General features: G+C 36.6%; 1 protein-coding gene across 2 annotated transcripts; it reads left to right on the forward strand.

Annotated features, from left to right (window-relative positions):
- Window positions 1-293: 293 nt before the first annotated feature.
- Window positions 294-26,444, forward strand: CYSLTR1 (cysteinyl leukotriene receptor 1). 2 transcript variants are annotated; one of them, XM_016207251.2, is made up of 4 exons: window positions 294-610; window positions 16,698-16,750; window positions 21,323-21,408; window positions 24,602-26,444. In XM_016207251.2, the coding sequence occupies exon 4, from the start codon at window positions 24,629-24,631 to the stop codon at window positions 25,646-25,648; it is 1,020 nt and encodes a 339-aa protein (XP_016062737.1). In that variant the 5' UTR covers window positions 294-610; window positions 16,698-16,750; window positions 21,323-21,408; window positions 24,602-24,628; the 3' UTR covers window positions 25,649-26,444. The 2 variants fall into 2 exon arrangements, with proteins under 2 accessions (XP_016062737.1, XP_016062736.1); XM_016207250.2 differs by lacking the exon at window positions 16,698-16,750.
- Window positions 26,445-27,053: the final 609 nt, after the last annotated feature.

Below are 27,053 nucleotides of genomic sequence, written 5' to 3' on the forward strand. Positions count from 1 at the left end.
GTTTCACATAATGGCAGTTAGATTACTGTATACTGGTAGGATTATCTTTCTCCGTCTACAAATAGTCTAACCACCCCCAAGTCATAAAAATCAGAGAGAACTAAGCTGGACAGAATATATTCCTTCCTGCTTCCTATCTCAGAGCAGTTGTGTGATTTCCTGAAGATTCTGTTGCTGGAGCTAGGGATAAAAGCTCATTTACACACACAATAACCTGCAAGTCTCCAGTTTCTATTCTTCCTCCCTCCCTCTTCTTTCCCCTCCCCCTTTTGGCACCAGAGAAGCCAGACTTAGGCGTGCTTTAAACAGTTTGAAGAGTAATCTGAAAGAGGAAGAAGAATCTGTACACATTGGCTAGCATGTGCCCTACCCTCTCTGCTCTTAAAAACAGCAGCAGCCCATCTTTTCAAAGAAGCTTGCCAAAAGAGCAGGAGCCCTGTGAATGAAGTGCGCTTTCAGGACCCTCCAGATTATTTAGATTCACTCTGCAGATCACCAATGACTGCTTAGCTGTCCAAGAAACCGGTAAACTGGATGTACTGAAGACCTGAAGTTTGCTTCTGAAAGTGAATGCAAAAGGACCCTAAAGTGTCAACCTTGAACTTAGCAGGTAAGGAGATTCGATGTTTCAGTGCTAGGACCAGAACTGCATGTAGTAAAATTATGCTGATTTTAGCAAATTCCTGGGAATTTGGGGATCTACCTTACCTTCTTTAAATTAGGCTGCCAGCATGAATTCTTTCTGCTTTATTTATTGGTCAGAAATTTGATAATCTAATCAGTCTACTCAGTGCTTCTGCTAGGTAGGGGCTCAATGTGGCAAAATACATAGGGTACACATATTTTAAAATCCTATTTTAAGGGCTTCATGGAGTTTCTCTAATCTGTAGTGGCAATTTCCTTCAATGTTGAAAGAAAATATATAGTGACTGCAGAAGGTAAACCAGTAAAGCATTATCTGGTATTTTCACAATGTATTTTCACATTCATTATCCCACTTGAACCTCTCACTATTGTGCAATTTAGACAGGGTAAGTGTTACTATCCCTGTTTTGCAAATAAGGAAATAGAGAGGTTAAGAAATATTCTGGAAACATACCACACAACCAGAAATTGGCAAGTTATGACTAGAGACTGCAAGTATAAATCTCTCAGAACTATAAGGGAATTGCATGATCTATTTAGTATCTTAGAAATATCTGATGTAGACCAAGTTTACACAGAGCCAACACTTCATACATTTTAATCAAAATCGTTGGCCAGGAGCATTCTTCTACTTAGCAGCAAAGAAGCTGTTTTCAAGGGTAAACAAATGCTTTGGTGGGTTCCATCTGTACTAAAAAAAGAAAAATCCTTGAATTTTGAATTCAGTTGTTCTGCCTTCCAGCAGTCTGATTGTTTTGAAATCTAGAGAGAGGCCATGACACCATATATTTATCAGGTGATTATTCAAAAACAAAATGTAACTAAACCTGGACTTGGGACTGCATTGTATGCCCATCAGTTCCTGCAAATAAAATAAATCAGCCTGGGACCCAGTGAACCCCAAAAGAATGGTAGGTTAAAGAAAGTTTGCAGATTGAGTCCAGTCTCAGTCCAGCATTTCTGTATCTTCCTAATCTAGAACTATTAATTTCATTTTCTACTACATTTTCCCTCCTACCTTTAATCAAACTTTTGATGTGTCTAGGAACTAGTTATCTATAATAAAATCAAGATTTTTTTCCATGGTACAGGAAATTATAAATTTGCCTTTGGTGCATCATTTGTTGATAATAAGGAATTAAGGGAACAGCAATGATCCTTAAAGTACATATCCAACCTTGTGCATTTAATACCATAGAGGGTAAGTATCATAATCTCCCCAAAAATATAGTTCTGTGTGTACGACTACTTTGATTCATTTTGTTATTTCTTATGATCTTATTAAAATCTCTCAAATACATTGCAATCCAGTTAAATAAGTATTGCTTAAGCTCAATACAGTATGTGGCACAAAGCAAGTTAAGTGGTAGTTCCTGCCTTTGAGGAACGTACAGGTATATCTGCAGGGTACACCAAGGAACCTGATCTGGCTACGTAAAGGGATTGAGTTGAGGAATAACAGAAAATGAATTTGGATAGAAATTAAAGACAAGATTATTAGACATTGAGTTCCAGGCACTTTTTAATGGGAAATCTTATCAGCAAACTGAATAAGCGATGAAAAACATTTTGAGGCGATGAATCTGACAGAGTTTCACAGTCCTGACTACATCTAGAGAAAAATGGAGATGGGAGTAGAATTTAATGAGGCTCTAGGCTAGGTTGATGGTAGTGGAAATGGACTTTAGAGGAACTCAAGAAACATTTAAAAGGAATAATAGATGGAAGCTGGTGAGTGATTAGATAGATATAGGCAGCATAGAAATGTCAGAGATATCTCTGAAATTTTGGACCTGTGAGATCTATGATGCTACTACTATTCTTAGAAATAGGTAATTCGAGGATAGAAATAGGGAGGTTAGGACATGAGTAGTTCTGTTTTGACCTACTCAGTTTGAAGAGATGCAAAAATTCCAAGAAGCAATGTCTTATGGATGGTTGGAAATAATGGCCCTGAATGTGAATGATGGGTAAGAGGTACAGGCTGAAGTTAAATCGGGGCAGTATGGTGGATAGCCAAGGCCATAAGAATGGCTCAACTTAGAAAGCAAATCTAAGAGATGACCAAGGACTGAAATTTGTGCAGTGCCTACATTTTTAGGCCAGAGGGAGAAGAGGTTCCTAAGAAATAAGAGCCACAGAAATTTTATAGGCACCCCAAAACACCAGAAAAGGTGTTATTGGACACCCCCCTGAGTTGGAGGGAGAGGGCTGTCCCCTCTTCGGTTCTTGTCAGTCTCTCAGTAAAGACTTAAAACTAATGATACCAAATGATTATGTTATAGCAAAGCAAATTTATTAAAGCGGCAAAGGAAGCAAATTTATCAAATAAGCAAGGCAAGCAAATTTATAAGGTGCAGATGGACTTCCCAAGTAATTTGGGAAGTCCCTGCCTGGCAGAGGTTTAGTATTTTATACCATTTTGTCTATAGGTTTTAAAATTCCTTTGCCAGATATTTTGGTAAAGATTAATTCTCAGGGTCTCTTTTTCACTTTGTTGTGGCCTTCCCAGAATTCATGAGAAGTACCTGGCAATTCTATCTTTCCAAGCCTGAGACTGCTGGCTTCTTTGTTTAGGGAGTAAAATAAAACTGCCTTTTTTCCCTTTCCCTTAACCCCTCCTTTCCTGCATTCTCTAGTTGGGGAGGCTTTAACCATTTCCTTCATGTGTGCTTGGTTTGGGGAAGATAATAACTTGTTACTTACAAGCCAGCTGCAAGCTGTCCAAACTGTTTAGCCTTGTTTAATTTTCTTGTCTGTTTCCTATTCAACCTGCTTAGGAATTTTCTTAGATTCTCACTACCCTGCAACAGAAATACAATTCTTCTTCTCAAAAGATACCAAGTGTCCTAAGGGAAGGTATCAAGTTATTTATTCATAAATTTCCCATTCCCAACATTAACTAGTATAGTGCTTCATAAACACCATGAGCACTCAATAAATATTAAGTTATTCTGATATAAGCAAGCATAGAAAATTTTTGCTTCAAGCAATCTTACAGTTTGAATTCTGTCATAAACTCTGCATCCTAACAGTGGCTGCTCTAAACTACCTTGCTGCTCTGATTTCCGTGGAAAGGAAATGGCCTGGAAAACTGGAAGTTCATCCTAGTTTTTTCTTGTAATCAGCTATGTGTTCTTTGGCAAGTTACTGAACATCAGTTTTTCTTGGTTTCTTAGTCTATCAAATGTAGCAATGAGCTTATAGGAATATTTTTAGATCATTTAAAATAATAAATATAAATATGAAAGCAACTTGAAAATATAAACCACCATCCAAAGGGGTTTTGTTTAAAGTCCATTCCAGGTGAATAAAATACACAACAAACTTGCTAGCATGTGGAGGGAGCAGGGCCAGTTAGTTTCTGCTCTCAGCACTATACCTCTAGACCAGGAGCCTCACTCTAAGTATCAGCAGTCTCATCCAGCTCCTACAGCCTGCCAGTAGGATCCAGACCTCTGGTTACCAACTCTACAATACTTGTGCAAGCTTCAATGTTAATTTTGAAAGGAATAAAATATTTAAGAGTAGTATTTAAGGAGTATTTCTGTGAAAACACTATCCATGTTTATTCATTAGCTATTACTTCCATTATGTCCATTGTTCTTCGGATTAAATGCTAAGGATCAAAACAAGTTTTACATCAAGTTCTGAATGTAACACAATATTTCACTGCTGTGTCCCAAAGCTACATGTCCAACCACAGATTTGGTTATAATACAAATCAGGTTCCCAGAATATGTAGGTAGGTATAATGCATGTGTCTCTCCATAAAATACAAAGACCTAGAGTTATTTTTATGCCTCAAATCAATGTTATTTGGGTTTCAGGCTACTTGGATGTCTACCTGGTATGATTTGAAAGCCAATGAGAAACATATTTTCCAGTTCAATCAGGGTGAGGAAACTTCCAAGAGACAGATTCATGCTAATCAACCCTACAAAAGTGGTTCATGAGTCAGAATACCATTTGTTGATTTGCATTGAGGAAATATAACTGCTAAGAAGTCTTATAGACTAATAGCAGATAGTGGCACATCATTATCCTTATAGAAAAAGGCAACAGAGGAAGTAGTTTAACCAGATTATAAATCTAAGCATCTTAATTCATCAATTCATGTTACAATACTGGTACTAAAACACCATCAACTGACAATTATTTTTGCCTTCAATTGAGAACTCTTTATAGGTTGGTAGAGAAGATCACTGTTTAAACATAAGTCATGCACCACAAAGCTCTTTATCCTGCTTACTCATTTCATCCCATCCTATCATGATCCCTCAATTCTTTGTGTCCCACCGGTTTTGCTTCTGCACTTAGGGGGGAGTTTATATGAGAGAAAATAGAAAGAAAAATCTATAAATATTTGGGAGAAGTGAAGGAGGGGCCCTACTAGAAATAGGGGGAAAGAGACAAAACAGAAGAATAAATATAGACCCTTGAGGAGTGCATGAGTGTGGGTGAGTACTTAAACACAGAGTTGGTTTTCCTTTTGATGGATAAAATGTAATTATCTTTTTTTTAACATATCTCTATTGACTTCAGAGAGAGAGAGAGAGATAGAAACATCAGTGATGAGAGAGTTGTTATCCATCGGCTGTCTCCTGCACGCCCCTGACCAGGGATCGAGACCGCAAACCGGGCATGTGCCCTGACAGGGAATCAAACCTCGATCTCCTGGATCCCAGGTCGATGCCTAACCACTGAGCCACGCCTGGCCAGGCTGTAATTATCTTACTTAGAGTGTTTGTTGAATCAATATATCCCAGACTTTTGAGCTCCTACTGATATGTGACTGATGGAAAAGGAAAAGGAGCTGAGGGCTAGACTTAGAGCCCTGTGACATAGTCAGGCTTTCTTTTATTTTCCATCAACCACTTTTCCTTAAAAAGGAAAAAAATCCAGTTTGGAATCACATTTTGAGATGTCTAATAATATAAGATTTGTTAATATTTCTCATCTATTTCATGTTAACAGCTTCTGTTTTTACACAGCATTGTCTTTCTGTTGTCATGGATTCAACATGATACATGGAATGAAGCTAACAATAACACTGAAACATCTCTGACACATCTTATGTATTTATTCTGTAATTCCTATGAAGTTCAGGCCTCAGAAGATATTAAAAGCTTCTTTTCATTCCAAATTTGTTACCCTTCTGTTTAACCAAATTTGAATTCTTGTTTGCTTGAATTTGAATTTTAACCTAAATTTGAATTTGATTGCCTTCAATAAAAAGCAATCTCCTAGAAAATAATTATTTCACTTCCAAGATCCAGGCATTTGAATACCAAGAAGTTATAGGCAGGCCTTAGAGTCAGCTCTGAGCAATAGCCTCAGAATTTACAGGGATTCCAAGTTTCTGGTAATTAACTAGAGACTTATACAGGTATCCCTGGAAGAAGGTAGGCCCTCTAGTTAGTGCTTTACCACAATTTCAAAAGTATGTAAGCTATCTATAACATATTTATACCATGTGGACTGAAGATAGACCTCTTCTTCCACTGTGCATTCCCACCCACACTCATGCATTCCTCAAGATACCTATCGCCATTTTGTGACTTGCATTTATCTTCAAGTCTCTTCTTATGCATCACTTTATTCTTATGACACAGAATAAATATTTGTGTCACAGTACTATGCAAGGGGCACACTGTGTAATTAGCTAGGAATGCCATAGTCTAAGTTCTTTTTGGACTTGGTATTGTCCTGTGTTTGAAATCCAACTGACAACAGAGTGACCCAATTTGATGAATGTGATGTTCTCCCCTTAAGGATGAATAAGCTACTAGAGAACAAACATCTTAGAACTGTCAGCAATGCACTATCAACTCCCTGTAGTTTCTAATACCATTGAGGATGCTGCTAAGCATATCCCTGAAAAGGCCAAGTGAAAAAGCTACTTATTGTGATAAGGCTAAAGTGATGACAGGAGGGTCTTTCTACTCCTTTACCTGAGATCTTTATTACATGGAGGAGAGCCACTGGGGTCATTAGTACAAGCCTGGTTGTTTATAGATTAAAGCTCCATGGAGGATGTGTAGCTTTGCTGCAGTCAATCAGTAACCAATCGCTCAGTTAACATATATTGCATATTTTTCTATGTATGAAACATTGTGATAGGTTAGGCTTTGAATTCACAAAGCTTAAGAAAAAAAAGGCTGGACTTTTTCTATCTGTCCTAAAGTAGTTCAAAATCATCTACTTAGGAAAACAAGATTCCTACACATTAAAAGATACAATACAAAGTATTAGGATGCTGACTGCCATTTTGTTGGTACAAACTATAAACACAATACAAGTTCAAAGAATAGAGATACGAATGTAGAATGGGGTGATCAAAGTTGATGTCAGGAAGTAGAACCTAAGCTCAGCCTAGTATGAGCAAGAAAGAGAATCATAAAAATTTACATTTGTATAGTGCTTTATTGTTTACAAAATACTCATATTTGCTGATTCTCCACTCATGTATCCATGTAACAAATACCTGCTATATCAAAGAATTAATAAAATATTGTCCCAGTTCTTTAACTTGGAGAGAATCCCTTCACAATGTAGATGCATATCGAATCATCACATTATAAACTTTAAATATCTGACAATTTTATTCATCAATTATCCCTCAGTAAAGCTGGGGGGAGACATTTTCCCTCACCTCCTTGAGCTCAGCCTTATAGGCTGAAGAGCACAACTAATTTTTTTCATTTGACAATTATAGGATATATGGAGAATAGGAAAAAAGGCATTGGGGAATTGACCAAATAAAAGTAGGGCCCCATGAGCTGCACCCTTATGAAAACTAAGTTTTCTGCATCTTGCTACTGCTCAGCAAAAGTGAAAGAAGTATCTGCCTTAGAAAGCTGAGCCCTGAGTTGCAACCTCCACCACTTCCTCTTCTGCTTTGGCCCTGCCCTCATCACCCCACTGCTGTTGGCAGTTCTCCAATACATGCAGGCCATCCGGTGCATGCTAACATTTACTAGAAAGGTAAAGGAAGTCGTGAGGAGTCATTCAACTTACTAGAGTCATAAAAATACATCCAAATACTGATTTAATCGTTCAGTCTCTCCTGTTGGCTGAATTAAAAAACACCCATCATTAGTTTCACCCAGTCTTTGGATTCTATCAATCTCTGGTTTAGGCCACGTTTGAACTCTCCTTCAGCTCCACCAGAATACTTTTGCCTTTCTTTGTTTTAAGCTCTTTGCCTTCTACTTCTTTCTAAATGTGTAGATTCATCTGCCCACCTTCATTCCTTTCTTCTCCAGTGATTTATAGTGTCCATTCACAAGCCATGTTCCCCTATACTCTTTTAGATTTTTCAGTGTTTCTTAATAGACTCTAACCTCCTACAGGTGTCCCCATTTCACTTCCACTTTACATGATTATCTAGATCCTTGCACAATAGCACCTATGTTTCCACACAAAAACATACTTCTCCCTAGGCTTCGTAGACCCCACCCTGGGGCGTTAAATACTCTATTACGCAAAAGCACCTAATACCACAGAGTTACTCTTCCAAAGTTGCTCAATTAGGAGAGGAAGAGAGCAAAAAGTTAATAAAGCAGACTCACTGTCATTAATGGGCTCACCATCTAAATGGGTATGACAGATTCGTAAGCAAAAAGAGTAATTACAGCACTGTAAAAAATAAGATAATAGAACCATGAATCAGGGAGCATCTGTAGAAAATGATAACTTCAACTTGAATCTTGAATTATAAGTAGAAAATTGCCAAGTTCACTTCTTTGACCTTACATGTAAGGGTGAAAGAGAATACGTAGTTCAAGTATCTTCAACTAGCCAAAGAATGATGCGATAAGGATCCTGAATTAAGTTGGTGGAAGAGAATCAGGAGACACTGCAATAAAAGGGCGAACAGAACTTGGAATTTGCATGTGAGGGATGAGATCAGGTTGGAGTGGCATCAAATATGATTACCAGGTTCTGTGCCTGAGTGACTGGAAGACTACTTGTGTCCAGGAAAAAAAAAATCAGTTGGAGAAGTTGATTTTGGAGGGAAAAACATATATTTGTCTATAAGCGTTTGAAACAGAGAACAAGGCATGTGATCCAAGAAAAGTCATCTAATAGGCAGTTGAAATGAGATTAAAGTTCAGGTGAGTATTTTGTGGCTGAGAAAGAAATTTTTTTTAAAGATTTTTTATTGATTTTTAAGGAGAGAGGAAGGGAGAGGGAGAGAGAAACATCAATGAGACAGAAACATCGATTGGCTGCCTCCTGCACGCCTCCTACAGGGGATCAAGCCCACAACCCAAGCTTGTGCCCTGACCGGGAATCGAATCTCCTGGCCACCTTTCAATGTGCAGGACGACACCCAATGAACTGAGCCACACTGGCCAAGGTGGGAGATTTTGAGTTATTCACGTGAAAATGATCTTTTTATGCCATGGAAATTGATAAATTCTTGAAGGGAAGGAGAGAAGCAAAAAACTAAATACCAAATATTTGCATGTCACAGATTTTGATTGCACTCTCACAACCTCAATTAACTATCTGAAAAATTTGTTATTGATGAAGGGAGATCAAAAGGAAGAGCTGGTATTAGGGCAAAAGTGTGGTAGCACAACTGGACTGATGACTGTAATGCCTGGGTTCTAGTTCCAACCCTGTTACTAGCTATGTGCTCTTGAGAAAGTCATAACCATTCTACTATCACCCTCAGAATTCAGTTTTTTAACATGTAAAAATTAATTGGAACAGGATCATAAAGACCACTCTGGCTCAACTGGCACCTATTCTTGGAATAACAAAGGACACATTTTACTAACATGGATCAATAATATTTTCTTAGAAGAAAAAAACAAAGAATTTCACTAGTCATCCATATGTTCCTGATATGCAAAGCACTATGCTAACCACTCTAGAAGAAACATGGAAAAGTATACAGGGAAGTAAAATAGAAAAAAGAAAACATGAAGATATAAACACTGTTTTCAAGGACATTGCAATCAAGTTGAACCTACTGGAACCATTCTCAGTTGATCCAGTGTAAATCATAATTCTGCTGTCAGGCTTGCATATCATTTTAGTTGGATGAGAAACAAGCAATTTAAATTTATCTCTCATACAGTTTTTTTTTTAAGATTTTTTGCTTTAGTAAGATGTTCTGAAAAAAATCCGTTACTGTTTTAAAAGTATGAAGAGGTTTGAAGAGGTTTAGGATGTAGGAGCACTTACTTTTAATGGAAAGAGTGTTCCAGAGGGTAAAGTGAGGAAAGGGTTAGTAGAAGGAAAAACAAGAAATTAATATAACAAATGAACTATACATCTAATGTGCCTCAATAAAGCAATTTTGAAATGAGTTAGTCTGATGTAATGCATTTATTGAGTGCCAAGTGTAATGCTCCTTGCTCGGCTCTACAGAAACTATTCATATTAATTATATCCAGTTTTTATCCTCAAAAAGTCTATAATTTAGTAGTAGAGATTAGACTAATAAAGAAATTAGTCTAAGAAAGAATAAAAACAAGTAGAAACACAAGTAAGTAGAAACAGAAAATTGAATCTTGTAGTTGAACCATCAACTTCTGTGGTCAACTGCTTTCTAAGGTTCTAACATCCTGAGAATAACCTGTACATCCTCCCTCTTAATTCTTCCACATCTAACATTTCTACTAACCCTTTCCTCACTTTGCCCTCTGGAACACTATTTCCATTATAAGTAAATGCTCCTACATACTAAACCTCTTCAAATAATTCTCTCACCACCTCCTTGCCCTAAAAGAAACTTTGTCCTCACCATCAAAAGTAGACTGCTGACAATAAACTTATGGTTCCCAGGTGGGAGGGGGTTGGGAACTAGTAGAAAAGGTGAGGGATTAAGAGTACAAATTGGCAGTTACAAAGTAGTCACAGCCTCTGTCTGGGAGAAAGCTGTGCCCCAGCTCTTGCCGTGATACCAGACTCCCTGTGTGTCTCTGGGTTTTAAGCTGCTGCCCAGTTTTGGAGCTCAGAGGGAGTGAGTCCAAGTAAGTCCATGTGGGCAGGTCCTTTATGAGGAACACCTGGGACTCCAGCAGCCCTCTGTCTCCTTCAGCTGCAATCCCTGCTAGTTTTTACAGCCTGAAGGTATGGAGATTTCTCTTCCTGGCTCTGGAACCCTACACTGGGAGACCTGGAGTCAGGCTGGGACCTCTCGCTCCTCAGGGAGGACCTCCTGATTTTTATCCACCACACATATGTGTGGGACCAGCCTGATCCATGTGTCCACCTCTCCTACCAGTCTTGATGTGGCTTCTTTAAATCCCTAGTTGTATATCTTCCTTTCAGCTAGATTTCAGGCAGTTCTGAATGATGGTTGTTCTGTAGTTTAGTTGTAATTTTGATGTGGCTGTGGGAGGATTTGAGCACCGCATTTACATATGCTGCCATCTTGACCAGAAAACTCCCTGGTGCCACTTTAAATCATTACCCTTCTGTCATAATGCACAAACCATCCATTTATGCTACCCTCTAATTCTTCTTATTAATGTCATCATCTGTTGAGCTCTGTCTTCTTTTTCCTTAATTCACTGAATATTATGGTATTTGGCTTGCAATCTTCCTTTCTACTGCAAATCCTGGTAAATTCATCTTCCATCTGAACAACCAACCCAGTAAACTGACTTCAAATTTTCTTGATCATCTTATCTGGAAAAACATCCATTCACATTCCACCTTGGTTGCTCATTCCATGGTCATACTTGGAGCCTTATTTATCAGCACACAATTGAAATCTTAAACTCCAGTGTACATGCTCTGACCATAAGCTCCTAGGCTTTCAGTACTTTTATTCCCTTATTGCTACTACACCAGTTCTTAAATCTCAATGAATCTTCCAGTCTCCTGGTCCACCCATTTTCTCCCAATCTGCTAAACTTCTTCATGGTTTTACTTTTAATCATTCTTTAGGTAGCATTCTCAACTTCCTTTACCCCATTTTTCTTCCATAACATTTGTTCTAGGACTCCTCTAACTTTACATCAATTTAAGCATTTGAATTTTCTCTCTCTTACACCATTGCTGTTAAACACTATTGAAATAAGTCATAAACCTTGGAAAGTGACTCTATAAGGTTAAGAAAGAATATTATTGTAGTCTTGAATGATGCTTTAAGTTTAACTTAATAGGTCACTGGAGACCTTTGAAAGGGAAGTGATAAGATCACAACTGTGCTTTAAGATGAATAATTTGGCATAAATGATAAGGGCAGACTCAACAGAATAGAAATGAGAAAATTAAAAAGAAATCTGTGCCCTGGCCAGTGTGGCTCAGTTGATTGGAACATCTTCCCATGCACCAAAGGGTCATGAGGGCACATACCAAGGTTATGGGTTCCATCCCCAATTTGGGCATGTACAGGAAGTAATTGATCCATGTTTCTCTCTCACATCAATGTTTCTCTCTCTCTCTCTCCCTCTTCCTTCCTTTCTCTTTCAAAGCAATAAAAACATATCCTTGGGTGAGGATTAAAAAAACATTTTTAAAGAAAGCTGTAATTTCTAACATTCAATAAGCAGTATTGCCATATTATAACCAAAGAAAGAACAAAGAAATGCACCAATCCTTGGCTTATTATGTAGTCCACTACATAACTGTTTGTTCAACTGCTATGATTTGTACCAGTATATGAGTTTGTCTTATGTCATTGTTTAGTGACAGGTCTTGTAGAATCTGAAACTTAATAGTGTGGTGTAATGAAAATGGCACTGGACTGTGAGTCAGGCATCCTGGCTCTGTCACTAATTCTGTTTGTATCTTTGTGAGTGATTAAGGGAGTGCAGTTGTATTTGATGTTTTCTAAGTTCTCTTCTGGCTCTGACATTGTATAAAACTAGGTGATTCAATCCCAAACAGAGACTTTATAGGCACTTCTGAAAACTTCTTCAACAGAGTATCACTATTTAAGAATTGTTTTTAGTATCCTGACACTTCCCTTTTACTGACTTGTTCACCTAACAGTTGTGTGGGAACATAATCCTCACCCTTCTCATATGAGTCACTCAGTGATTATGTCTTGTCTCAAATCCTCATGAAAACCTGAACACCAGGATACTGCTAAGTTAACTTTTGTCCTGCGGTTTTGTGTTGTAAAGAGTGCTCAGGTATCACTGGTAGTATTTGTCAAATAATTTAATACGCCTCAGAGAAGCAAATTTAATATTATGCCAACAGATTTACAGTAATGGAAGGGACTCAAAGAAGTAATTTAGTACAATCTAGTGTAAGGAAATTTACATTTTTTTCCTTCAGGCAATATGGAGATTCTGAGGTGGAAGGTATGATCAAGGTGGTGTTTAGTGAGGACTACCTCCTCACTGCTGATTTATGAACAAGTTGAAGCTTGTTTCCATCCTTATACCTAGTTTATTTGTTCTTTATTTCCTTACTCCCTCCCACCATTTCTCCTCTCTTTCTCTCTGTCTCTCTCTATCTCTCCCTCTCGCTGTAGCTCTACTTACAGCAAAACGGTACATTTCCTGGCTAGTATTTAACAAACTTGTTGAGTGTTCATTTAGTTACATCTCCCAATTCATTTAATTTTCCAAAGTTATTCAGAATTATAACCCCCACTTCCCTGAGTTGGTAACATCTACATAAAATAATGATTCTGTTTTCTTGTCTGTTATCAAGGATATTACGAAGAGTGGTAGGCCAAGGCCAACCCTGTGAAATACAGTTATATCAGTACCAGACCAACACAGATCAGTTATCATTCTCAAGTGTAAGCTTGTCCAATTCAATGCCAGTCAGTAACACCTTTGAGGGCTTACCATGTCTCAAACTCCTAGCTAAGCTTGCTGAGAACACAAAAATGAGTGAGACAAGCTGCCTGTCCTAAGGAGCTTCAGGTAAGAAGAGTTAAGCCCAATAGATAAATAGAAATAATAGAGGCTTAGAAAATATTTTGAATGAATAACTATAATAAAATATTAGGCATAAAGTACTAAGTTCTGTAGTTATACCATCTTTTTTTGCTTTATTATTGAGTATGTTATGAAGTATAGAATTTAAAGTTTTAAATCAGGCTGATGGGCTATTCTCTTTACAAAATCAACTTAATTTCTTCTTAATAATTCTTAGTATTTAATATAAACTGGTATTGAATCTTTACCAATATCTTTCTAGATATAGAAATTAAACTTAACAATACCGTTTATCAGCCTTAGCCTTTAAAATTTTAAGTTTTAACCTAAGTTTAGCTGAATATTTAATAGTTTGAGGTAATTTAGACAAGGCTCAACAGACATTTTATTTTATTCTATTTATGACAAAATAATAAGCCATTAATTGTGTAATAAAAACCAGAAGAGGTTTGTTCAATTAAATTAAATTAACTTTTAATGTGCCATTTACATATGTTATCAGAGACTACTTCCAATTCACTATATTCACTAAGAATAGATACCTGGGGAGGTTCTTGTCAATGTCTCAATACTGTATGTATTCCTGAGAAGAATGTAACTGCATTTTCTGTAACACTCAAGGAAATAAGGTACAGTCTGCTGCTCCACATTAAAGAGCAACTGGATAGTCTTCTGTTTCCCCATAGGGTCTTTTTTTAGTGGCATGTGTGCCTTTTTAAGAGCTTCTTTCAGCATTGCAAAACTCTGCCTTTATCTGGAAATATTCAGCTGCATTCCCAGCTCTTGCTATAATTTAGCCTGGAGATCTCACCTGGACTCAAGGCAAATATCTCTGACAATCCCTTTTTGTTGGAGCATTTATATGCAGAATACACTGTTTCCCTCCTACCTTGCCATGAAAAAAAAAAGTATCTCAGATTAAATGAACATCCACCTGAAGCATCTTTTTATTGTTATTGTTGTTGAGATTTTACAGATGTCCCCCACTTCCCCCCTTACAGCCCTCCACCCCCACCACAGGCCCCCACCTGTCCATTGTCTGTGTCTATGGGCTGTTCATATATGCTTAAAAATTCTTTGGTTAATCACTTCCAGTCCTCCTTCCCACTTTCCCTCTGAGATCTATCAGTGTGTTCTGTGCTTCCAGGTCTGTGGTCCTACGTTGTTCGTCAATCTATTCTGTTCCTTAGATTCCACATATAAGAGAAATCATGTGATATTTGTCTTTCTCTGACTGGCTTATTTTGCTTAGCATAATATCTCCAGGTCCACCCATGATGCTCCAAAGGGAAAGAGATCCTTCTTTTTTACAGCTGCATAGTATTCCATGGTATAAATGTACCAGAGCTTTTTTATCCACACAATTACTGATGGGCACTTGGGCTGTTTCCAGATCTTGGCTATTGTAAATAGTGCTGCTATGAACATAGGGGTGTGTATATTCTTTCTGATTGGTGTTTTGGGATTCTTAGGATATATTCCTAGAAGTGGGATCACTAGGTCAAGTGGCAGTTCGAGTTTTAATTTTTTGAGGAAACTCCATACTGTTTTCCATAGTGGCTGCACCAGTCTGCACTCCCACCAGCAGTGTACTAGGGCTCCCTTTTCTCCACATCCTCACCAGCCCTTGTCATTTGTTGATTTGTGGATGGTAGCCATTCTGACAGGTGTGAAGTCATACTTCATTGTGGCTTTAACTTGCATCTCTCTGATGATTAGCAACATTGAGCATTTTTTCATATGTCTCTTGGCCATCTGAATGTCCTCTTTGGAGAAGTCCTTTGGCTATTTTTTAATTGGATTGTTTTTCTTTCTTTTGTTGAGTTGTATGAGTTCTTTGTATATTTTGGAAATTAACCCCTTATCAGATGTATCCTTGGCAAATATGTTCTCCCCAACTGTGGGGTTCCATTTCATTTTGTGGATGTTTAATTTCTCTTTCTGAGAGTTCATTTTTGGTGGATAAAAATGGCATCAATTTTCAAATGTTAATTTTGTATCCTGCTACCTTGCCAAATTTATTTATCAAATCTAGTAGACCCTTGGTGGAGTCTTTAGGGTTTTCTATGTACAATATCATGTAATCTGTGAATAACGAGCACCTGAAGCATCTTAACCAATTATCCTTACATTTGTATTTATATGTCCACACTTCCATGGCTACTACATTTTTGAAGATTTTTCTAGCTTGGCTTTGGACCACATTTCCTCTGTAGAAATTCCTTCTAGGCATTTCTTCTTTGTTAGGTGGAATTCAAAGATGGCTCTCAGGATTCTTACCCCCGTATGTAAAGCCCTGTATAATCTCCTCCCCTAGAGTGTAGGTTGTGCCTGTAAATATAAGAGGGTTTCATTCTTGTGTTAGGGTACTAATCAGTTGTTTTTCAGTTATCTAAAAAGTAGATTATCCTGGGTGGGACTATTGAATAGGGTGAGCCCTTTAAAAGGAGGTCTAGAAGTCAGAAATATTACAAGAGAAAGATTTTTTCTCCTCATGTCTTGGAAGAAAGCATACAGCCATGTTGTAAGAGAAGGGTGCCATGCATCAAGGGTCTGAGGGTGACCTCTGGTTGCTAAGAGTGGTTCTCTGCCAACAGTCAGCAAGAAAATGGGACCCCAATCATACAACAACAAGGAATGAATTCTTCTAACAACCAGTGATCTTGGAAGAGTATACCTAGCCTCAAATGAGGTCACAGTTCTGACTTGATTGCAGCCCTGTGAGACCCTAAACAGAGGACCCAGCTAACTTGTTCCTTAACTCCTGACCCATGGAAACTATGGAAAAATAAGAGGGTGCTATTTTAAGTTTGTGATAATTTGTTACACAACAGTAGAAAATTAATATACGTCTGTTCATCCTTTTTCTCTTCTTATTGATGATAATTTTTTGATGGAAACCAAAAAGTCTGATTAAAGTTTTCCTTGTATTTTGGTTTTAAACTCAATACTTTATTGAAAATATTTTCTCCAAGGTCACCACTGGCTTCCTAATTACCAAATCAAATTGCCATTTTTAAACTTGATACTCTTTGGTCTTTGGGAAATTTTTGAAATCAGGGACCACATTCTTTCTTAAAACTGCTCTTTTGACTTGTACAATACTACAATTTTTTGTTTGTTTTCTTCTTGTCTCTGGTATTCTTTTGCTGTCTCTTACCCTTTATTATCTTCATTTTACAGATAAGAAAACTGAGTATCAGCAAGGATAAGTAACGCTTAAGTTCACACTGCTAGTAAGTGGAGAAACCAAGAATCAAGCTCAGATTTATCCTGACTTAAAGACTATTGTATTTTTGCTGCCATGACCGCATTGACCTTCTCTCAATAGAAAACTAAGCTGAGGTTTTCTCCTTTCTTGAAGGAGTGGTTTAGTATAACTAAAATGTCTTCATTTGTAAAACATAAATCTTGCTGTAAATAAGAGATGTTATAGAATAGAACTAAAATTAATCTCAAAGTGAAATACGGGGATGATGGGTCCATCAGTGAAAGCAGAGTTGTTTTGCTTCATCTCTCACCAAGTCTGTCCATTCCCATAAAAGGTAATTCTTAAATTCTTCTCTATAATCATTCAGTGAGTGTTGCCTGCTTGGCAATACCTGTCTACATTGATCTCTCAGATTGAAAATTTAAGTAGTTTTCAAGAATTATGAGCAAGGAAAGGACAGAGGCAATTACAAATCACTAGATATACAGTCAATAAACAGTATAAGAAACAAGCTCTTTTTCTCTTTGCAACCTATTACAGAAGCAATTTGACCTAACATACAATATGTGCTCTGCAACTTATGTGGGTCTCATTCCTATTTTAAAAACTTAAACTAAAGATTTTCTATTTGGGCATTTTTTTCAAATCCTAAACTTTATAACAAAAAAAGTTTATAATCTCAGCCAGAGGACCTGAATAGACATTTCTCCAAACAGGACTTGCAGATAGCCAATAGACATATAAAAAATGGTTAAAGTCACTAATCATAAGAGAAACGCAAATTAAAACCACAATGTGGTATCACCTTATTCTTGCCAGAATGGCTCTGATCAATAAATCCACAAACACCAAGTGATGGCAAGGATGTGGACAAAAGGGAACTCTCATACACTGTTGGTGGAATGTAGATTGGTGTAGCCACTGTGGAAAACAGTATGAAGTTTCCTTAAAAATATTAAAAATGGAACTACCTTATGACCTAGCAATTCCACTTCTGGGACTATACCTGAAGAAACCCAAAACACTAATGCTAAAGAATATGTGCACCCCTATATTTATTTCACTACAATAGCCAAGCTATGGAAGCAACCCAAGTGCCCATCAATAGATGAGTGGATAAAAAAGCTGAGGTATATACATACAATGGAATATTACTCGGTCATAAAAAAGAATGAAATTTTACCATTTGCAACAGCATGGATGGACCTGGAGGGTATTATGCTAAGTGTAACAAGTCAGTCAGAGAAAGACAAATACCATGTGATTTTACTTATATGTGGAATCTAAAGAACAAAATGAACAAACAAAATAAAAACAGGCTCATAGATACAGGTAGCAGACTGGTGATTGCCAGAGGGGAGGGTGCTTGGGGGACTGGATGAAAGAGGTGAAGAGATTAAGAAGTACAAATGGGTAGTTACAACATAGTCCTTGGGATGTAAAGTACAGCATAGGGAACACAGTCAATAATATTGTAATGACTGTGTATGGTGTCAGGTAGGTTCTGGAAATACCAGGGAAACACTTTGTAAAATATATGATTGTCTAACAACTTTTCTGTACACCTGAAACTAATACAAAATAACATTGAGTGTAAACTGTAGTTGAAAATAAAATTTAAAAAAAGTTTATAATCTCATTGTGAAATTTTAAACACCTCTAGCCCTCTTGCTTTCCCACTATGTTAACTGAAGAGATTTTCTACCGCCCCCTCAATACTATATCTACCTTTCAAAAGGCACATTTTGTAAAACCAACAAACTGACATTAAAATAAACCATGTGGGGGGTTTTCTAATTTTAAATTTTTCCATTGTCTTCCTATATTTTAGGAAACAAAGTAGGTTCAGTGTAAATTTTCACTTATCTCCTCCAATGTGAACTACTTTGGTTCCTTGCACTTTTAATAACCAACATAATGAGTCCTTTTTCCCAAGTAAAAATATTTGTAATTTGTTTTACTCCAACAAAGTGCAATTAATAATGTTAAATCCCCAGATTTAGACTAATACAGCTGCTCTTATTTGTCCATTTTTGGAAATTTTCTCACAGTCTTCTGGAAACCAGAGTTAAGGTTATCTCCTAAGATCATTTTAGAGTTCAAATGTTAGAAAGCAAACTCCCATCGCTCGCCCTGCTGATCAAACTTGACCCTGGCATCTCCCTTGATTAGAGTTGTTGGATATATCAAGTATACTTGACTACCTCTCAAGATCTTACTTTTAAGGAAACAAAAATGTTTATGATTTGTTTAGATTGGTTAAATAACAAGTTCAAAATAGATGTTTCATTACTCAAAAGATGGTTCAAGTCAGGCAAGGCTGGAATTGGGCCCAGGGAGGGGAATGTATTGGATAGAAACCATGCACACCTTTAAATGATGACAGGATAAAATAAAAAGAAGTTAAACTTTGGTACTGTAAGACATGGTCTCAGGATAAAATCATTGCTCTAAAAAGCAAGGATATTGGCCTACTTTGGTGAGTCACTATACTACATTCAAGGGATATGCCTGTCAAAACAATCAGAATTCTAAACTAGCATATCAGGGTAACCTTGTTCCTGAACCAAGCTTTCCTAATCTATTCTAATAACTAAGCTGTCACTTTCATTCTATAGCTATCTTAGAGATAACTGCACATCCAAAAAGATGCCACAAACTGTTTCAAAGTTCTCTTTCTGAGAGCCCTAAGCCCTCTTTAGTACTTACTAGTGGGTTTCTTCTTTCTCCAGGTAGTAAACCTTATTTGGCCTCTTCCATTAACACTTTTCTCTATGAGACAGAAGGTTGGCTAAGAGGCTAGGGCTAGTTTGTGGAGGAGCTCGCCTAAAGTGTAGGGTTGGGACTTGATTATAGGCATTAGTTAGCTCTTGAGCAACAAAAAGGGTAAAAACCAAGGGTTTTTATATATAACCAAATAAAAGATCTGAGTAACTCCTGAATTAAATAATTGAAATCAAATCTTGCTGAAACTGTTGTCAGAGACAAGAGTCCTCAAGGAAACTGAAAAGGGAAAGGAGGAAAGGAGTGAAAGTATTAAGTGCTTGCTAGGTACAAAGCTCAAAATTACTAAAGAAAGCACAGAAGACACCTCAGAATACCAAACTTGAAGAAATGCTACTGTTACCCAGACAATGCAACATTTGCTCACTTGTGCATGTAGTGAGTGAGCCAAATTGTAATTGAACAGCTACCATGGAAATGGTTAACTGGTATATTAGCCTGGTAATACTAAACTTTTCATAGATAGATCCTCTTTCTCTTTTCACACTAGGGAGAAATACAAGGTTTGTCTAAACACAAAATTGTGAAAAAGTCAAAGTTAATTTTCTCCATATGTAAGATTAGTGGAATCACATAATTTTAGGATTAGAAAGGATATTTTCATTCAATGTTTGATTAGTATATCTTTATTGATTACAGAGACCTAGGACAAGCTAAACCAAAAACAGTTACTGTCTGAGTAACAAAATATAAAAGCCAATTCTATTTCCCACCTGCAACCCATACTTCACCCAGACTGCTAGTAATTGGTTATCTATATCAATTCAGAGAGGGAAAAGAAATTGAAGAAGACCTGAAAAATGATTATCGGAGGACAGGGGAGACTCAAACAGCAATATTGTAGCTGTAGATTCAGTTTCCTAGTTTTAGAACTTATCTGTTTTATATTTTTTCATTTCCTTTATTTTCCTCTTGATTTCCTTTTTTTCAGTAGAGTTCCTTTGGAAAATTCCAGCCTGTTTATATTAGCAAAGAATAAACTGGAAAAAGATGTTTATTTTGTTGGCACTTAAACCACAGATCATTGAAAAGTGCCAAGCCTCTGGGGTCCTTGCAAACAAGGATGAAAGTTGCCTTAGGGCAACACAAATTTAGAAGAAAAGTGTTCAGATTGCTAATGTTTCAAGAAAGCCCTTCTTTGCTCATTTCTTGAAGACTTGTTATACTTTGTTAGATTTTATTATATAGTTTAATTGAAAAGATGAGACAGACACTCATGAAAGGTTAACTATACAAGCTATGAAACAGTTGATCTCCAAAGGTATATAATATATGCCAAATTAATGATATAAGCAATAACTGCTATTATGAGTTTTTAGGGAGAAGTATCCAAGGTCTTCTAAGCCATCCTTCCTTCAGAGAAAACTGTCCTTCAGACATCCCAGACAGATATACTTGATATATTTTATGTTCTAACTCTTCTTTCTAAAAAACTAGATCCTTGGATATGAACTCCTAAATTATTTCCCCTTTGAACTTTTTAACAAACTGTTTAGGGAAAATACCATGGTTTCATAGCAAAAGAAGTATTTATAATACTGTGTTCATCTTTAGATACAGAAGTTACGTGCACACAGAAGCAAACATCAATGATCAGCCCTAGTCTGTATTCCAAGTTTTTCCCCTGGGGATATAAAAATGAATGGAGAGAAAAGAATGAAGCATGGAATCCAATAACTAGTCCTAAATCTGTCAGTAGAACGTTGATGTCCCATCATACATCCTGTATCTGTGTTTAAGGCTGCTAAGCTTCCATGACACTTTTGGACTGCTTCTAATGTCATTAACTTTCTTTTCAATATTATGACTTCAGTTTAGGCTTCACTTGATATTACATCATAAGAGGCACTGATCACAAACCAGGAATATTTGTGAAGAGTACTGCAGTGCTACAAAGAGGTATGGCTCCATTTTCTAAATGATTCTTGTTTCTTCAACTTGCAAAGTATCTTAACAAAGTAACTTTATCATCCGCATTAAAATTAATTTCATTTATGTTTATCACTTGTTTATATTACTCAATTAATAACCATTTTTTGTGCTAAGTCTTACCATAATGTATTGTAACCTCTCTACACTTCTGAGCCTTCACTCCTCTCCCCTACCAGACTGTGAGCTCTTTGAAGGCAGAGATGGGATATTAGACATCTCAGTATCCACATAGTATGGGTCTCATTATTGGGGGATCTCAATAATTCTATAAATATGAATTAAATTCTGTTTAAGGCAAGCAAAGCCTTCATCTGTAACATGAGTGGCTTGGACTAAATGATTCCTACGCCTTTAGGATTTATTTGAGAGTTTTAAAGTCTTTTTTAATGGCCTACTTTAAGTCAGTTGACTTGATTAGTTAAAAATAAACAATTGAGCCTAAATATAGAAATTACTAGGAAAACTTATTTTTGTCTGTAAGGACTGGGAAGTTTATTAATGGAAATAAAGATCATCTGTTTCTTTGTTTGTTTTTATTAATTTCTTTATCAGGTTTTTTGGCATATTTTATTCAAAGATCTGGGAATTTTGAATGTATTTATAATATTTAACAGACAAATAAACAAATAATTACTCTGTATCAAGATATGGGTTTTTTTAATCTTATAGTTAGCTATATGATTTAGTGCCTTCCTTAATACTTTAGGAAGCAACTTTACTTAACAGAGCGAATTTAGACTTTGAGACTGGAAAAGTTTTTAATTATATTAGAATGAAAAGATAACTCTAAGTGATTTTGAATGAAAAATAATCATTTCAAATAATAAATTTGTTCCAACATTCATTTACTCATTCACTCAACTAACATTTATTGAGCATTTATGGGCAAGGTACACATGTGTTAGCCCTGTGTGTGATGCCTTTTTATATATCATCCAGAAAGTCTATGAGGGAAGATAACACATGCATACAAATCATTGATCTGCAAGGTAGATTAAAAATTCCCTAGGAGGGAAAAATTAGAAATTACTTTGGATGGAGGCTAAGAAAAGGTTTGGTCAAGAAGGTATAATTTGAGCTGAAGGATGGATAGTTTTTGCCCATAGATGGAGGAAAGGGCATTTCAAGAAGAAGAAATTCATGAATAAAGATAGGCAGGTAGAAAACATGTAAAAAAAAAAAAAAAAAAAAAGGCCCTGGTATAGCTAAATAGTTGTTCATTGAATTTTAGGACCTGCAAAGGGGAGAAGTGAGAAAGAAGCTAGGAAACTTTAGTTGCAACCAAACTGTAGAGAGCCTTAATCTGGACAAGGAATCTGGATTTTATTCTGAAAGTACTGAGGAACCATTGAAGGTTTTAGAGCAAGGACATAACATAATTGGAAGCTATAATGTATGAAAAATTATTCTGGAAAGAGTTTGTGGCAGGGCATAGTGAGGGTCAATGGTGGTAGGAAGGGCAGATGGTAATTATCTAATACTCTTCAAGTGTATTTCTTAAAACAAAGGCTACATCAAAAATCTCAACAGCACCACCTACTGATTCACAACATAACACCGCTCTATTCGGGGAAAACCCAATACAAGGCTAACAAAAAATGACTACATTAAGTTCAGGCAGTTTCCCTTTCTTCCACAACTACACCTGAGTTCAGAGGACAAATGGTGAAAGAGGCAAGTACTTGGAAAGCAAACTGAGAAACAATGCAGAGATTAGGAATAATCAACTCATTTTTCTCTATCGTCTTAAGATATACGCCCTCAGAATGATTCGTCTTCAATTTTTTTATCATATACCAACAGTTCTTGGTGAAAATAATGCCAACATTTTTAATGAAAGGAAAAAATGGAACTAGCTTGAATGGATGGATAGATGACACATCTTCACAGCAAATATAATTGCTAGCAATAGTAAGCCTGGGGAGATATATCCCACCTACAACTGCTATCATGGCTGTTTGTTTCTGTGTCCTTAATGCAGAGACAAGAACAGTCCCCTCTACTGCTGGCAGTTCTTTCATGCTCAAGCAGTTCTCTCGCCTTACAAACCCCAGCTCCTCTCTTATCATGGAGCAAGAGCTATGTAAAAGTCCAACAAATTAGACTTCAATCAAATGTTATTTACCATATTATATATTGATGAGTTGCTCCCATCTTCTTAAAAACTAAAGGAAAAGAATCTGGAGGAACACAAAAGAAACCACTCCTTCCACTCTATCTTATCCCCATTTTTATCTGGTCAGAGATTGTTGATTGCCCTGATTAACTGTCCTGATATAATTGAACTAGGCTAGACCATGTAACAACTTCTTGTTATGAAAGAAATGGTCATGTATTTTTCAACAGTTAAGGCTTTGAGTGTGAGTCTAGGAAGAGAACAAGGATGAACAGCTGCAATACCCTCACCCAGAAAGTATATTCCAATGAGTTATGCTAAGTCTTTCCTCAGAGTCTTAACTTATGGTTTGGATTTTAGAAATGCATTTCACCTCTTTGTATTTGCCTCATTAAAATAATTGGATGGCTTCTAAAATGTCTCTATCCTTCTAAAATGTCTCTATCTGTGGTTCTAAATAGAGTCAACCATATTCTAGAATAAGATTATCCCCCAGGGGAGTGAGTTCCATTAATAGCAAATCCAATTATTTTCCCTAGGTAGGAACATTAGCCAGCAGATGTTACCTAGGAAGCCCTCTTCTTGGGAGAATGACACATTTTCATCCAGAGTTTATTCTCCAAGAGATTTCAGTGCACTTTCAATAAATAGGCGATAGATGATAAATAGCTTAATAGATAGATTCATATTTATAAAACCACTATTTTTAGAGCTTTTTCTCTAATTTAAAAACAAATTCACTTTAAAGTAGGATTTACAGAATAATACTGGAGTAATAAGACTTAATATAAAGCCGAGCTGTTTTGGCTAGGTCTTGAAGATTAAGAGGAAGTCCATTAGGCAAACATGGGTGGAAAGGAGAGGGAAAAGTGTGCTTCTCCTGGGGACTAGGTGCAGTTGAATCCTTCCTTATTGCCCCACCACCTTTGCTTCATGCCATGGTCAAAATGCATACATAGTGACACTACAAAGTGAAACCTTAGTACCTCCTGTTATGTATGGTCTGGTAAAAATTGACAAAATTTTTTTATATATATATTGTAGGCATCAAGCAGACATTCCTAGAGAAACATGGATGGAGTTGGAAATATGACAGTATCTTCTGCCAGTAATATTGCATGCAATGACACGATTGATGACTTCCGCAATCAAGTGTATTCCACCTTGTACTCTATGATCTCCGTTGTGGGCTTCTTTGGCAATGGCTTTGTGCTCTATGTCCTCATTAAAACATATCATGAGAAGTCAGCCTTCCAAATATACATGATTAATTTAGCTGTAGCAGATCTACTGTGTGTGTGTACACTGCCTCTCCGCGTGGTCTATTATGTTCACAAAGGCATTTGGCTCTTTGGTGACTTTTTATGCCGCCTCAGCACCTATGCCTTGTATGTTAACCTTTATTGTAGCATCTTCTTTATGACAGCCATGAGCTTTTTCCGGTGCATTGCAATTGTTTTCCCAGTCCAGAACGTTAACTTGGTTACACAGAAAAAAGCCAGATTTGTGTGTGTTGGCATTTGGATTTTTGTGATTTTGACCAGTTCTCCATTTTTAATGTCCACACCTTACAAAGATGAGAAAAACAATACCAAGTGCTTTGAGCCTCCACAGGATAATCAAGCTAAAAATCATGTTTTGGTCTTGCATTATGTGTCATTGTTTGTTGGATTTATCATTCCTTTTATTATTATAATTGTCTGTTATACAATGATCATTTTGACCTTACTTAAAAATTCAATGAAGAAAAATCTATCAAGTCGTAAAAAAGCTATAGGAATGATTATAGTTGTGACAGCTGCCTTTTTGATCAGCTTCATGCCATATCATATTCAGCGTACCATCCACCTTCACTTTTTACACAATGAAACTAAACCTTGTGATTCTGTCCTTAGAATGCAAAAGTCAGTAGTCATAACCTTGTCTCTGGCTGCATCAAATTGTTGTTTTGACCCTCTCCTATATTTCTTTTCAGGGGGGAACTTTAGGAGAAGGCTGTCTACATTTAGAAAGCATTCTTTGTCCAGCATGACTTATGTACCCAAGAAGAAGGCCTCGTTGCCAGAAAAAGATGAAATATGTAAAGAATAGTGTAAACCCATCTCCAATGCAAATCAGTGAAAAAGAGTTTCCTGAGCAAGTATTTTCTCAAATAATTTACAATAAAAATAACAATTTTCATTAATAATTTACAAATAATTGAATGTGTGCCTATAAATCTCTCTCATTTATGCATTCACATTATTAGAGATCCAAAAAATATTTTAAGTGTTAAAATTATAACTCACAACTATTAATTAAATTATGTACTTGATCATTTGCCAAAAGGTGAAGAATATTTGTGTATTGGCACTCAAAAAATGGGTTGGAGAGCAAGGTTTTCTGCCTCAAATAAAAGCTTTACAAAGGATAAATAAGAACTAGCCAGCCTTTTAAGATATAAAATTAGCAGGAGCTACATAAAATGTACTGCCACCTTCTTGCTTTGTAGCATTGACTGGGTAGGCAAAGTAGGGCCATTTATTCCATAAAAGAGAATGCACAAATGCTAGAACAGCCTAGTAATCAGCCAAATGGCCCTAAGGGCTCTGAGCAATGTACAGTCTAGAAACTGAAGAAAATAAACCTGGTCAAAGGCCAGTTTAAGTCCAATTTTCTTCTGCTGCTTACTCAGGCCCTCAAAAGAGAATGGTGGAGTTTTGTTAATTTTTGAGGTTCTTATAGGGAATTCTCTCCCTACATGACACACTGACCTTCCTTAAGAAACCAGACAATTGTCATTCCTATATTTGAACAGAAATAATTAAAAATTTATCTAAAGAATATGAAATGGGGTCTACTTTTCTACATGCTTATTACTGGGATCAAATTTGACTAAATGGGTTTTTAAGTAAAAATTTATGTTTTTTTTTTAAATATATCTTTTTTGATTTCAGAGAGAGGAAAGGAGGGGGAGAGAGACAGATAGAAACATCAATGACGAGTCATTGATCGAGCCCACAACCCGGGCATGTGCCCTGACCGGGAATCGAACCCCTATTGCCTGGATCCTAGGTCGATGCTCAACTGCTGAGCCATGCCTGCCCGGGCTTAAGTAAAAATTTAAATGTTGCTATTACAAATTGTTTTAAGGAATACTTATATTTATGCATGTGTATATAACTATATGTAAGAGATTTTGCTCTATGATATACATTTATGAGTGGAAGTTAATTTTAAGCTTTATTATGGTTTCATATTTTTTACTTTTTTTATTGGCATATTGACAGAAATATCAAGGATATGTTTGCAGTGGTTTTTATATTACAGTGGAAGCTTTGTTCCTAAAACAGCAAAAACAACTTGATTTTGGCTGAAATATAATATTCATAGACAAGCTTTTGCCAAAGTGTGGTCTGTTCCTTAATTCTGTGTTTCAAAAGGCACATTACCCCAGAGGAAATAAATGATAATGGTAAAAAAAAAAGTAAAGTTATGAAAGAAGGTCTTTCTAAAT

The sequence above is a fragment of the Miniopterus natalensis genome, chromosome X, assembly GCF_054644295.1.
Source record: "Miniopterus natalensis isolate mMinNat1 chromosome X, mMinNat1.hap1, whole genome shotgun sequence".
NCBI lineage: Eukaryota > Metazoa > Chordata > Mammalia > Chiroptera > Miniopteridae > Miniopterus > Miniopterus natalensis.

Coding starts and splice junctions, on each gene's coding strand:
- CYSLTR1 (XM_016207251.2), top strand. CDS start 24,629: ATGGATGGAGTTGGAAATATGACAGTATCTTCTGCCAGTAATATTGCA.